Genomic DNA, 12,601 nt, shown 5'->3' with positions numbered 1-12,601 from the left:
AAGTATCAACTGGTTGTTTATTTCTTCTCGTATGTAGCTTGACCCAGCCGGCTGTAGATTTTAAACCCGTGACATTAGCGTTTCCTGGGGACGTTCTATCTACTGCACCACTATAGGTCAGGCCATGGGTTGAATCTTGCATGTGCCCTGACTGGGGATCGAACCCACACTATTGGTGTATCCCCCCCCCCGACTCTCTAACCAACTGGGCTACCACTGCCAGGGAGGAAATGGCTTAAGTGTCTGGAATGGTGTCCCCAAAGCTTGACGCCGCACTCTAATTACAGTCGACGCCCACAGAGGTACCAGGTACCCCCAATCAAGGCCACCAGCCCTTCCCGCAATGCGGCCTCAACGGTTCTTCCCTCACCAGTCCCGAGACCTCGCGTTAGTATGACTGCACCCGTTATTGCCCGGACCTGGGGTGCCACACCTTTTCTGCCTCTGAACAACCTCCTCCTTTCTCTTTCCTCTCCTCCTACTCCGCTCTCCGCTCTCGGATTGGCTGATTGAGTCGCGTCAGTTTTTTTTTTGCTGGCTAGAAAGTGGTTTGACAACTAATTCTTTTGGCCCCGCCCCCGAAGCCTGTGGATTGGAGAGTTGGCTCAGGTGTCACTCGCCTCGCGACGCGGACGAGCCAATCAGGAACTTGGTGTATTTTACAAACTGGGTAAGTAGCGGTAGCTGAATCCGAGTCAGGGAAAAAGCGAAGAAGTGGGGGCGACCCTGAAGGGTTCTGGGGAAGGTGCGGCACGGGGATCTTGGAGGAAATGAGGGCTGTGGAGGTTCATAAGGAGGAGAGAGAACTCGGAGTCCTGGGGCGAAAGTTAGACTCAGGGTGTTTGGACGTGGCGCCCAGAAAAGCGGGCCTGCAGCCGCAAAGTCTTCTGGGCGCGTGGATTGTAGCGAAAGTGGAAGTATCAGGGATGTGAGGACCGCATCAATATTCCAAACTGGCTGGCCTTTGATCCCTGATCCTGCCTTCTTCCCCATCTCTTTTATAGCCATTATGACCACTTTCCAAACCAAGAAGGATCCTCTCCTCCGGGGTGTATCACCCACCCCTAGCAAGATTCCGGTGCGTTCAAAGAGGCGCCCGCCTCTCCCCACAGTCAAGCCCTGCGCCCTGGACCAGGAGAACCAAGATCCAAAGGTAAGAGGGGCTTGATGGTTAAGACAGTAGCTACAAGGAGGCAGCACACTAGCAATGCACCCTAACGCTGAATTTTTTTGTCTTCTCCCTACCCAGAGATTGGAGCAGAGGTTCAGTATTCAAAATCCCCTTGTTGACTCAGCAGGCCCCAGGCCAAGAGCCACACATCAAACAGAGAAATCAGGGAGATTGGTGGGGAGCACTCCACTTCGGAACCCCTTGGAGGAGCTCAGGCCTAGCCCCGGGGGACAAAATGTCGGGCCTGGGCCTCCTCCCCGTACAGGTACTGGTTGGAGGCCTAGGACACAGTCGCACTGGCTGGTTGGAGGAACAGGATGGGGATAGTGAAGTTTGCGGGCTTTGCACTCCTCCAGTCTCCTGCTGACTATGAGTCCTTCCTGGTATCTGCTCTTTGCTCTTAGAAGCCCTCATCTTCCTTCAGCAAAATGTCATCTCTTCTAAAGCCTTCTCCAGCTCTCCAGTCATAATCAGTTGCTCTGTATTCTAATACTTTGCTATACTCTTTTATAACATGTCTATACTTTGGCTTGAGTCTGTTACTTCTCTATAGTTTGATGACAGCTTCTTGAGGATGGGTTTGATGACAGCTTCTTCTTATTCTCTGGGTCCCACGGCCTAGAATAGTGTCTGTGACCATTTGGTGAATTGAATCATATTATGAGTCTCTGGCTCACTGTTGTGCCTCAAGGTGACTATGTTAGGGTACCTGGCCCCTCAGTTTTCCCTCTTCCTGTTCCATCTCACCTTTCCTTCTCTTACTTTGCAGAGGATCCAGGGATCATAGAATTTGTGGCTGACCCTGAGGCCCTGGCTACCATCCTATCAGGAGAGGGGGTGAAGAGCTGTCGCTTGGGACGCCAGCCCAGCCTGGCTCAGAGAGTACTGGTTCGAGGGAACCAAGGAAGCACCATCCGTAGGGGTCAGGTAATAAGATATGAGAAGATAAGGCTGGGTGGACTGAAAAGGGAATCCTGAGCTGATATCCTCTTTGGGGGTTCCAGGGTGCTCGGGCCTCTGCATATTTGGCCCCCAGAACTCCCCAAAACCGACTGGACCCTGCCAGGGCTTCCTGCTTTTCAAGGCTGGAGGGACCAGGACCCCGCAGCCGGACCTTTTACGCTCAAAGGCTAGAGGCTATGGTGAGTACGCTTAGGGGGCTGATATCCAGTGCTATTAGGAGCTTCTTCCAGGGACAAAGCTAAGCCTTGGGAGAGAAGGTACCTCATGATGTGCTAAAAGGGTTCTTTAGAGCCCTGGCCGGTTGGCTCAGTGGTAGAGCGTCGGCCTGGCGTGCAGAAGTCCCGGGTTCGATTCCCGGCCAGGGCACACAGGAGAAGCGCCCATCTGCTTCTCCACCCCTCCCCCTCTCCTTCCTCTCTGTCTCTCTCTTCCTCTCCCGCAGCCAAGGCTCCATTGGAGCAAAGATGACCCGGGCACTGGGGATGGCTCCTTGGCCTCTGCCCCAGGCGCTGGAGTGGCTCTGGTCGCAACAGAGCGACACCCCGGAGGGGCAGAGCATCGCCCCCTGGTGGGCAGAGCGTCGCCCCTGGTGGGCATGCCGGGTGGATCCCGGTCGGGCGCATGCGGGAGTCTGTCTGACTGTCTCTCCCCGTTTCCAGCTTCAGAAAAATACAAAAAAAAAAAAAAAAAAAAGTAAAAGGGTTCTGTAGAGGCCGATGGGGTTGGTGATGAGGCCTGAAAGTTTGGGCCCGCTCCGACTCTGCTTTCTTTTTTTGCTCCTATGGTCAGATTCCACCTTCAAGACCTTCCTTTCACTGCTCTGCTCGCCCTAGCTTCCAGGAACTAAGAAGAGAGACAGGAGGCAGGAGCTGGTGAGAAGGAGGGAGTCATTTGGAAAAGAATGATCTAGTGTCCCTTTCAGGGCTCCTTCAGAGCTGGGGTCTTCAAGTAGTTTTAGGACTTCCCACCAACCCAGGAGGGGAAAGAGGGAACCTATGACTGCCCAGGTGAGCTCCTGGAATAGGATTCAGGCCTTGCTAGCCAGGCCTCAGTAGGACAGCAGTTTCTTTAGGTTGTGGGGGAGGAAGGGTACAAAAATAAGAAGTGCTATCTCTTTTGTTTAGTAGCTAGCACACACTGTGGCAGTAAATGGAATCTGGGTTTGATTCCTGACTCTTAGCACTTAACAGTAGTGCAAGCTTGCCTGAATCTCCACACTTCAATTTCTTTAATCTGTCCAATGAGGATGATTGTATCTTCATTAGAAGTTGTTGTGAAAATTAAATGAGATATTTGTAAAGCTGTTAATGCAGAGCTCAGCTCATACTTGATACTCAGTGACCACTAGCTGCTGCCCTTATTATCATCAGGACTTCAGTGAGCCAGGCCTCAGGATTGCCCCTGGAGACCCCAGTCCAGCCTGGTGAGTGTGTCTGGCCATGGGGAGAGAACAGAAGCAGGTGGCTGTCTGCAGTGGGGATCAAGAGGGAAAAGCTCAACAGGCTGGGGAGAGGTGGAAAAGGCCAGATCAAAAGGAGTTAAGGAGGAAGAGACCTAATAGGCCAGAAGTTGACCCAGCTGCACTTGCATCAAAGGTCCTGCCCTCTCCCTGCCACTTTCTACAAGAATTGCCTTCCATTCACTATTTTATCTTCTGCCCCTACGAGCCCTTAGTACACCCCAAGCTACTCAGGATGTCAGATTAATAAGTGATTACTAAGTTCTGGGCTCCAAGGGGATACTCACCCCTGATGGGGCATTGGGGACTGTCAAACTGACATACCTTCTTTAGAGGTTGCAAAGCCCTGTCCCAAACTTTGGTGGGTACACCAAATACTACAGCAAATTTCCTGTCTCCTAGTTTCCTCTCTCCCTGAAGAAGAACATGAGGTTGTCACTCACTCAGATGAAGGAGGAAGGGGCCCCCTCAGTCTGGCCCAGTGGGCTCCATTAAGAGATACCCGAGAGTTAACCCACACCAGGGTGAGATGGGACCCTACTGGGATAGGGGAAGTGGGGAGGAATGATGCTGGGGGAAATTCCCTGTTAATAGCCAGCACTGAGGATTATAGGTAGAGCCAAATAGTCCTGGGCCTCAGATGTTAATTGGATGTGGGTTTACTCCTGATGTGCCCAAGCCGTCTCCAGAGTGGGCCTAGCCTCTGTTTACCAGGTTTCTGGGGCTTAGAGGTGAGAAGCTTGGAAGTGAGAGGCTTGGGGATGAGACTGGTATATATTTGTATCACCATCAGATCAGTGTTGAGAAATCTGACATTTGTCAGCCAAAGCATTCATCAATTCACTCCACAAGTATTTATTGATCAGCTACTGTGTATTAAGCATTGTTCTAGATTCTGGATATATAGTAGTAAGTAAATTTACATTCTAGAAGGGGGAGATAAAAAGTAAATGTATTGTAAAAGTATGTCAGCTGGTGATAAGGCCCCTGTAAAAAAATAAGGCACTGAAGGGAAAGGGAAAGTGGGGAGGTGGTTTTGCAATTTCAGATAGAGTGGTCAGGGAGATCTTATTGAGAAAATGACGTTTAAGTGAAGACCAGAAGGGGTTGAGGGAGTAAGCCATCCAGTTATTTGGGGAGAAAATATGCCAGGAGAACTGTAGATGCAAAGGCCCTGAGGAGGAAATGTGCCTACTTTGTTTAAGGATCAGCAAAAAGGAAATGTCAGCAAGACTGAATCAAGTAAGGAGAGTGACAGAAAGTGAGGTTAGAGCAATAACAGAATTAGACTGGGTAAGGACTTACAAACCAGTGTAAGACCTTTGGTTTTTCTTGGAATGAGTGGAAAGCCCAGGGGAGAGGGAATGAACAAGGGAGTGACATGTTTTGAGTAGGTCTTAGAAGAATCACACTGGCTTCTGTAGTAAAAACAAGACCTGGGAAAGCAAGGAGGGAGGGATCACCCTTCACCTTGTTCCTCTCCACAGGACAGCCATGACTGCCATCTGATGACCTCCCCTGGCCATGTGCTGCTACCATCCATCACCCGTCCATCCCCCTTTGGATTGGCTCAGCGTGTCCCCACCCCTGGCCCCTCAGCTCCGGTTTGTATCCACAGCTCCTAGGGTCTGGGCAAGGGCTGAACAGTCTGGTTGGGATCCCTCCTAAGTCTAGGTTTTGTCACTGCTCAACCAACCCCATCTCTTCCCAGACCTCATATTCAGTGTTGCAGCGTCTCACCATTCATCCTAAAACCCAGTTCACACCCATCCTGTCGGCTCCCAAATCTCAGCAGGTAAGAGAAGCTGGCAGGGGAGGTAGCTGGCATAGGAAGGGAATGAATGGGTACAGAAGGAGTTATGACATCTCACTTCTGTCCCAGGCTCAATGTTTGAGTGGCCTTTCTCCTCAGTCTTGCCCTGAAGAGGCTGCCCTGCGCTGGGTAAGTGCCCGAAGCCTACCCATGCTGGCATCTTTCACTCTGTCCTCTTGGCCTGAGGCCCAGCAGTCTGAGGGAGGTGGGCTCTCTGGAATAGCTACCTAACTCTCCCTGCTTCTCTGCTGTTCCTCTTAGTCTCAGTCTAGGGCCCCTGAATTAGGGACCTGATCCCTTCCTCCTAAGGGTAGGATTCAGACTGGTCTTCTTTTATTTTTTTTTACAGAGACAGAGAGTCCGAGAGAGGAATAGATAGGGACAGACAGACAGGAACGGAGAGAGATGAGAAGCATCAATCATCAGTTTTTCATTGTGGCACTTTTTAGTTGTTCATTGATTGCTTTCTCATATGTGCCTTGACTGTGGGGCTACAGCAGACCAAGTAACCTCTTGCTGGAGCCAGCGACCTTGGGTCCAAGCTGGTGAGCTTTTTGCTCAAACCAGATGAGCCCGCGCTCAAGCTGATGACCTTGGGGTCTTGAACTTGGGTCCTCTGCATCCCAGTCCTTCGCTCTATCCACTGTGCCACCGCCTGGTCAGGCCAGACTGGTCTTCTTGCCCCAGTCAGACATGGTCCCTCTCTCTTCCCATGTGACAGGAGCAGATTGCAGTCCGGTTATTTAACCAGGAGAGTTGTAAAAGTTTGCAGGAGGGGCCTGGGAAACCACCTGTGGCAACTCCTCATGGACCCCAACCCAGTAGAACCCCTAACCTCCAGGAGCTGAAGATGCAGGTGGGTAGTGTGGGTAATAGCTTTGATGTCTGATGGTCAGTGATGGCTGGGGAAGGGAGAAATGGGAGGAGAGGGGGTATGGGAATAGGACAGTGTCAGTAGGCACTTGAACCCACATCTTGACATCATACTGGGGTATTCTCTTCCACTCACAGCGCATCGGTATCCTGCAGCAGCTTTTGCAACAAGAGATAGAGGGACTGGCAGGGAGCAAGTGTGCCCCCCTTAATGAAGGCTCCTCTCTGGATATGGTTGAACTTCAGCCCTTGCTGGCAGAGATTCCTAGAACTCTGAATGCCCCAGAGCATAGTTCTGGGGCTTTCCACCTTCCTGAACCGTTTCAGCACTCTGGCCTGCCACATCCCTGCCTTCCAGAGCAGTGTGGGGAACCACAGCTCTGCCCTGGAACGGGGCCTGAGGTAGCTCAGCCCTGCCCTCCAGCAGAGCCAGGGGCCCCAGAGTCCTGCCATAGAAGAGAGCCTGAGATACCAGAGCCTACCACCCAGAAACAGCCTGAGGTATCTGAGGCTTGCCCTCCAGTAGAGGCTAAACCCCTTCAGGCCTGCTCCCAGGGGCAGACTAAACTCCCAGAGCCCTGCCCTAGGGTAGAGCCTGGGGCATCAGAGGCCTGCTCCCTGGAATCTAGGAGTCCAGAAACCAGCCCACATCACTGCTGTTGTCAGTGGACTTCATCGACCACCAGCGTGACCTTCTCCTCCCAAAGCCCCCTTTGTGCCAGCCCCCCTATCCACTCAATCCAATCTCTGAAGCCCCCAACAGGCCGGGCAGGTAAGTAGTTGGTTGGAAGGGGTTGTGAACAGAAGAGGTCCTCATCTTGCTGGGAGCGGGACCCCTGCCCTGTGCCAGGTGATCCCAAGGTTGCTTTCTTCCACCTACCTTGCCCAACCTGGCTTTCCTTTAGGAAGATGGAAGGAGCTGGACCTCCGGTTCTGTGCTCCTAATTGGCTTGGCCTTTGGTGGGAGATTGAGAAGGGGCAATATAAGGTGAGAGTATATAGTACTCCAGAGCCCACCCTGAACTCTGGCCCTTGAACCCTCAGGCCCCAGTAGTCTGGCTCCTCAAACCCTGGCCCTGAGGCAGCGCCTCAAAGCATGTCTGACTGCCATCCACTGCTTCCATGAGGCCTGCCTGGATGATGAGTGTGCCTTCTACACCAGCCGAGCCCTTCCCTCAGGCCCCTCTCGGGTCTGCACCAATCCTGTGGCCATGTTATTGGAATGGCAGGATGCCCTGGTGAGCCTCCCCATCCACAGCCAGCTTATGCCTGTGAGAATTAGGAAATGGGGCAGGGGGCCAACCTTGCCTCCTTTACAGAGGATAGTGGAGAAGGGTTGGCGCAGTTCAAGGATGGCTGGGCAGTGACGAGGTCTTCTCTCTCTCCAGTGTTTTATTCCAATTGGTTCTGCTGCCCCTCAGGACTCTCCGTTGTGAGGCACCTGCCTCCACCCACTCCTGCCCTGCTTTGCTCCTTTGTTTTAGCTCTAATTTATTGTCGGTCCATCCCATGGAATTGGGAGCCGACACTCTTTTGTCTTTCAATAAAATTTCTAAAGTGTCCAAATGTCTTTTCCCCTCCGGTCAGACCTAGGCCAGCTACTGCTGTTGCTCTCCAGTTGCCCACTTGGTGGCAGTGTTCTCCAGCTTACAGCTAGCCGTGGGCTCTCAGCATCCCTCAGGTTCCCTCACCTTGGATCTGTCCTGAAAGGAAGAAGTCATTCCACTCTTGTTCACCTCACCCACACAGCAAGTTCTATAAGTGTGTTGGAGAACCTTTGGGGACCTGCTCTTCTCCCTGGTTCTTGAAATCAGTGCCACTTCAGGAGCCATCAGCAACTCCCTCATCTAAGAGCTCCTCTTAGAACTCTCCTTGCATTGGGCAGAAAGCTGAACATAGGACCCATATTCTTGGAACCTTCCCTTTTTTTTCTTTTCTTTTTCCAAGTGACAGGAGGAGAGACAGACAGACTCCCACATGCGCCCTGACCGTATCCATCCAGCAACCCTGTCTAGGGCCGATGCTCTGCCCATCTGGGGCCATGCTTGCAACTGAGCTATTTTTAGTGCCTGCAGTGGAGGCTCCACAGAGCCATCCTCAGCACCAGGGCTGATGCACTGGAATCAATCAAGCCATGGCTGTGGGAGGGGAAGAGAGAGAAAGTGAGAAGAGGAAAGCAGATGGTTGCTTCTTCTGTGTGCCCTGACCAGGAATCGAACCTGGGACACCCACATGCCAGGCCAACACTACCACTGAGCCAACTGGCCAGGGCCAGAACCTTCCATTCTTAGTATCACTGTTTGGTCTCCCCCTATAGTGTAAGGCTAGAAGCTCTCCTGAAGCTGATACCACCCTCCTCCCCCTTCCCACTTCCCAGCAGAAGCCCTGGTGGGCTATACCCCTCTTCCTCCAGAGGCAGGCTTTGCTGGGATGAACTGAACTTTTGCCTCTGGCAAGGTGGGTGGAAGTCCCCTGTCCCCATTCTGCACCACTTAAGAGGTACACACATTTTCTAACCTCACTTTATTGGAAGAGGCAACAGCAGCTTTAACCCCAGGGCTCAGCCCAGATGGGGATGAAGTGTGGACTGTACAGAATGAGTTTTAAACGCTAGGAAAGAATTCACTAGTTCTTCCAGTTCACAGGAAGGCTGCCAAGGCTGGAGCCTGAAAAATGGAGATGAAGGGAGGAGCACACAGCAAAAGAAAATTGTTATGACAGAGGACCAGTGCCTACCCTGTCCTGAAGTCCTAACGCCTTCCAAATAAATGGGCTCCTTCCATTTTCTCTCCCCCCAAAAAATGCCAGGTCTGGGTAGTGAGACAGTCCCCCAGCTCCGCGGAAGAGAGTGCCACGACCTCCGCCCTTCTCAGACCTGCTCTCACAGCTCCCCTCCCAATCTTCCCGCGCATAGTTGCGGGTGGTCCCTCTGGAAGCCAAGCAGCTCTGCTCCTCCCGCCAGTCTCCTCCGCTCCCCAGCCACATATACCCCCAGAGCACCAAGAGTCTGCCCATTAACGCCGTCTCCGGGAGCAGGCGGTCTGCCCCACAGCCAGGCTCAGAGGATGGGGTGGTGTCTTGGTTGGGGCTGACTGAAAGTAGGTGAGGAGAGCGAAGAGGAAGGGCAAGTGAGGGCCTGGGGGATGGGGTTGGCTCAGTCCGGGTAGATGATGAAGCCAGAGAAAGTGCTGTACTTGTTGGTGTTTCCACCGTGCACCTTCCCGCCGTCAAGCTTGATGAAGACTTCATCGCCCACATCCAGGTGCAGGATGACGCTATTGCTGGCGTAGTCGTAGTTCTGGTCTGCGTCCTGGGCAATGGCGCTGGCCCGGACCTAATGAGGGAGAACAGAAAAACCTCTTCATGCTCTGTGCAGAGCTGGGGTGATGACAGGGGTCAGGCTGAGTAGGTTCAACTGGGCCTGTGAAGGCAGCGCGAGAGTAGCTGGTTACAGGGGTTGAGGAGGACAAATAGAGGCCAAGAGATGGCTGAGCTACTCAGACACTGCCATTCACTAGCTGTGCAACTCCGGCAAGTTTTACACCTCTGGTCCTCAATTTGAGATATAAGGTTGGAGGTAATAATAGAGCTTACCTTCTAATGTGGTAGGATTAAATTACTTACTACATGTGAAGTGTGCTAGAACAGTGCTTGGCACATGGAAAACGCTCTAAGGCTTTGCTATTATTTAAAAAAAAAATTAGCCTGCAGGATAATTTCTAAGCTTCTGAACCCCCTTTGGCCTCTTAAATTTGCACTCCCATCCCAGGTGATAGGGCACTGGTATGTCTGTGTGTATGCAAGGGTGTGGGCCTTAACTGAGAAGGTGCAATGATGCATTCTTGCTTCAGAGTGCCCATGTCCTTCCTAGCTTCTGGTGCACCCACGTGGGGGTCACCTTCCCCAACAGGTAGCCCCTCCTCCCCTCTGGCCTTGCTGCTGGTAGTCACCTACTGTCTCTCTTCTCTGGTCACCAGCCTGTCCCCAACCACCTATTGCCTGTCCCGCAGGGGCTGGTTATTAACTCATTAATTATTCATTATTATTCTAATCACTATTTACCGTCCTCAGGGCCTGCAGCAAAATACTGAGTGGGAGAGGCGCGGCCTGGGCGTCTTGGAAACTGACACACTCTAGATACACACTGACCCCTCCACCTGCTCAGATACCCTGCATAGACCACATACACCTATTCAGTGCCACATGCAGATAGACACACTTTTTCCACACCTTCGCACACCCACACCCACAGACACACATCAGATATACACTCTCATGCTCCCTTGCACACATACTCTACCTCACTCCCATACACACACACATACACTCTAACTCCCTTTCCCTGGGTTTCTGGGGCAGTCTGGCTGGGAGGAGACCCCAGGGCAGTGCCAGCGGGTCTTGGAGAAGGAGAGTGCTATGGCTGGAGCAGGATCCGTTTTGGACAGCCAGGATGAGCAGGCCTGATGCGGCATGGTCAACACCACTCAATTTCGTGTGGCATTCAGAGGTTACCGCTAAGTCCTAACCTTACTCCCTGCTGCTTGAGCGGCCCGGGCACCTAACCCAACCCCCACTCCTGAGGCCTCTCACACCCTCTGTGTGTCGGGGGTGCTCAGGTTTAAGTTCTCCAGCTATTCTCCAAAGCCAAGGCAGCAGTGACTCTGATTCTGACCACAGGGGCAGGAAGCAGTGGAAAGTGGTTGCCAGGGAGGATGTGGGGCCTACTGGCAGGCCCCACATCCTCTTCTTTGCCTTTCCTCCTTCCAACCCGTCTTTTGTCTCTTTCCTCTTCCAACACTGTTTCTTATAGCCGTCTGTCTGGTCCTTTGAGCTATCACATCATTTCTCACCTCTGTCTACTGATTCGGTATTAGCTGACTGGTAAGGCCGCTCTAGAATCGGCCCCAAGCCCTGGCACTAGCATTAGAGCTGATGGTAAATGAGCCAGTATTTTCCTTTTTACCTTTTCCTAAAAATTCCAAGCTGAATGCCCCCTCACAGGAACGCCTGCCACTGTGCACTGCCTGGGACTTGGTAGCCTCGCATTCCTGGTTTCAGTAATGCTGTTTGAGGAAGGGGGTCGGGTTGTGTAATGAGTACAGAGAGATTTAGAAAGCTACCTGGCAAATTTGGGGCTGGGTGGGGGAGGGACACCTCACCTGCCCATTCTTCATCAGGTCGGCCCACATGCTGGTGCCGTCGCCGCCGCGCATAAGCACATGGTAAGCGAAGAAGTAGACACCTGGCATAGGGCAGGTGAACTTGCCGCTGGCCGCCTCATAAGCGTTGCCCACGTTAGTCACCACGTCGTCGAAGCGCAGCACCTCGTAACCCTCGTGTGGCCGCCGTAGGCCCGCATAGAAAGCAATGCGAGGCACGTAGCCGGCAGGGGGCGCCACCCCGCCGGAGCCTGGGCCAGGAGGTCCCGGCGGACCTGGCCTGCCCGGCTCTCCTGGAGGTCCTCTGGGACCTGGTGGGCCCGGGGGCCCTCGAAGACCCGCCTTACCGCGCCGGCCCACCTCTCCCTTAGAGCCCGGGGGGAAGGGAGGTACGGAGACGGGCGCGCCGTCGGGTCCTGGGCCTCGAGGCCCGTGCGGGTCACACACCATGCGACAACGACCCAGCATCTCGTAGTGCGTCGGGCCGCGGGAGCTGTGCACCAGCAGCGGAATAGCCACCAGCAGCAGCAGCACCATGGCTACCCCGACGGCCGCGCCCGCCACCCGCTTGCGGCGGCTCAGACGCGACGCGGCCAGGGCCAGCAGATCTTCCTCACTCTTGGGCGCAATGGCGACGGGGGCTCGGGGCTCTCCGCGGGCCCCAGAGGCGGTGGCCGGGCTCGCGCCTGGGTCGGGACAACCCCGACGGCTGCGCCCGGTCTCCCCGCCCCTGCGGGCTCCCACCTCACCGCTGCAGTTCCCCAAACCTTCCGTCAAGGCGGAGGTTGGGCCAGGGACAGATCCCGACGTTTCAGAGCCTGTGGTCCTCTATTACTCTCCTGTTCAGCCTAACGTTCCCGGGCGCCTGACATCTGCGGCTTCTCGGACGGCTGGTTTCTTACAGATCTAGGAGGTTTGCTCTCTGGACAGCTTCTTTCTCAAGGATGGCGAAGCCTAGGTCCCCAGCTACCCAGACGGATCTCTCCTGGCCGGAGGGGAGACTACTCTCCGGGCTCTGGACGTCCGGGGCTCAGCGCTGAGGGAGGCAACCCACCGGACGCGACCTCCTCAAAGGTTTGCGCTCTGGCTCTTGGCAAGCACTGACCCGCCTTTCTACCCCAGCCGCGGCCCTAGACCCTGCTAGAGAGAGTCCTGGCCCCGCG

General features: G+C 53.8%; 2 protein-coding genes across 3 annotated transcripts; one reads left to right on the top strand and one right to left on the bottom strand.

Annotated features, from left to right (window-relative positions):
• Positions 1 to 677: 677 nt before the first annotated feature.
• TROAP (trophinin associated protein) lies at positions 678 to 7,826 on the top strand. Of its 2 annotated transcripts, XM_066365771.1 has the most exons (15): positions 678 to 745; positions 1,005 to 1,153; positions 1,250 to 1,436; positions 1,941 to 2,098; positions 2,176 to 2,313; positions 2,924 to 3,006; positions 3,505 to 3,557; positions 3,996 to 4,117; positions 5,081 to 5,197; positions 5,305 to 5,388; positions 5,476 to 5,535; positions 6,128 to 6,262; positions 6,418 to 7,051; positions 7,324 to 7,517; positions 7,668 to 7,826. In XM_066365771.1, exons 2-15 carry the CDS (start codon positions 1,010 to 1,012, stop codon positions 7,713 to 7,715), a joined length of 2,157 nt encoding a protein of 718 aa, XP_066221868.1. In that variant the 5' UTR covers positions 678 to 745; positions 1,005 to 1,009; the 3' UTR covers positions 7,716 to 7,826. The 2 variants fall into 2 exon arrangements, with proteins under 2 accessions (XP_066221868.1, XP_066221867.1); XM_066365770.1 differs by having other exon boundaries at positions 5,305 to 5,535.
• A 1,607-nt stretch (positions 7,827 to 9,433) lies between these two features.
• Positions 9,434 to 11,975, bottom strand: C1QL4 (complement C1q like 4). The gene is made up of 2 exons (XM_066365769.1): positions 11,439 to 11,975; positions 9,434 to 9,613 (listed from the first exon to the last, which is right to left on the bottom strand). The coding sequence occupies exons 1-2, from the start codon at positions 11,973 to 11,975 to the stop codon at positions 9,434 to 9,436; spliced, it is 717 nt and encodes a 238-aa protein (XP_066221866.1).
• Between the last annotated feature and the right edge of the window lie 626 nt (positions 11,976 to 12,601).

This window comes from Saccopteryx leptura, chromosome 2 (assembly GCF_036850995.1).
Source record: "Saccopteryx leptura isolate mSacLep1 chromosome 2, mSacLep1_pri_phased_curated, whole genome shotgun sequence".
Classification (NCBI taxonomy): Eukaryota; Metazoa; Chordata; class Mammalia; order Chiroptera; family Emballonuridae; genus Saccopteryx; species Saccopteryx leptura.
Note: the sequence above shows the minus strand (reverse complement) of the source record. Positions and strands in the feature narration are given on the sequence as shown.

What these genes read in the sequence shown, in the direction of transcription:
- C1QL4 (XM_066365769.1), bottom strand. Translation starts at nt 11,975, where the DNA reads ATGGTGCTGCTGCTGCTGGTGGCTATTCCGCTGCTGGTGCACAGCTCC. An exon ending in ACCTGATGAAGAATGGGCAG is followed by an intron (nt 9,614 to 11,438) that starts GTGAGGTGTCCC and finishes CTCCCTCATTAG; the next exon opens with GTCCGGGCCAGCGCCATTGC.
- TROAP (XM_066365770.1), top strand. Translation starts at nt 1,010, where the DNA reads ATGACCACTTTCCAAACCAAGAAGGATCCTCTCCTCCGGGGTGTATCA. An exon ending in GGAGACCCCAGTCCAGCCTG is followed by an intron (nt 3,558 to 3,995) that starts GTGAGTGTGTCT and finishes CCTGTCTCCTAG; the next exon opens with TTTCCTCTCTCCCTGAAGAA. An exon ending in TCCAGGAGCTGAAGATGCAG is followed by an intron (nt 6,263 to 6,417) that starts GTGGGTAGTGTG and finishes TTCCACTCACAG; the next exon opens with CGCATCGGTATCCTGCAGCA.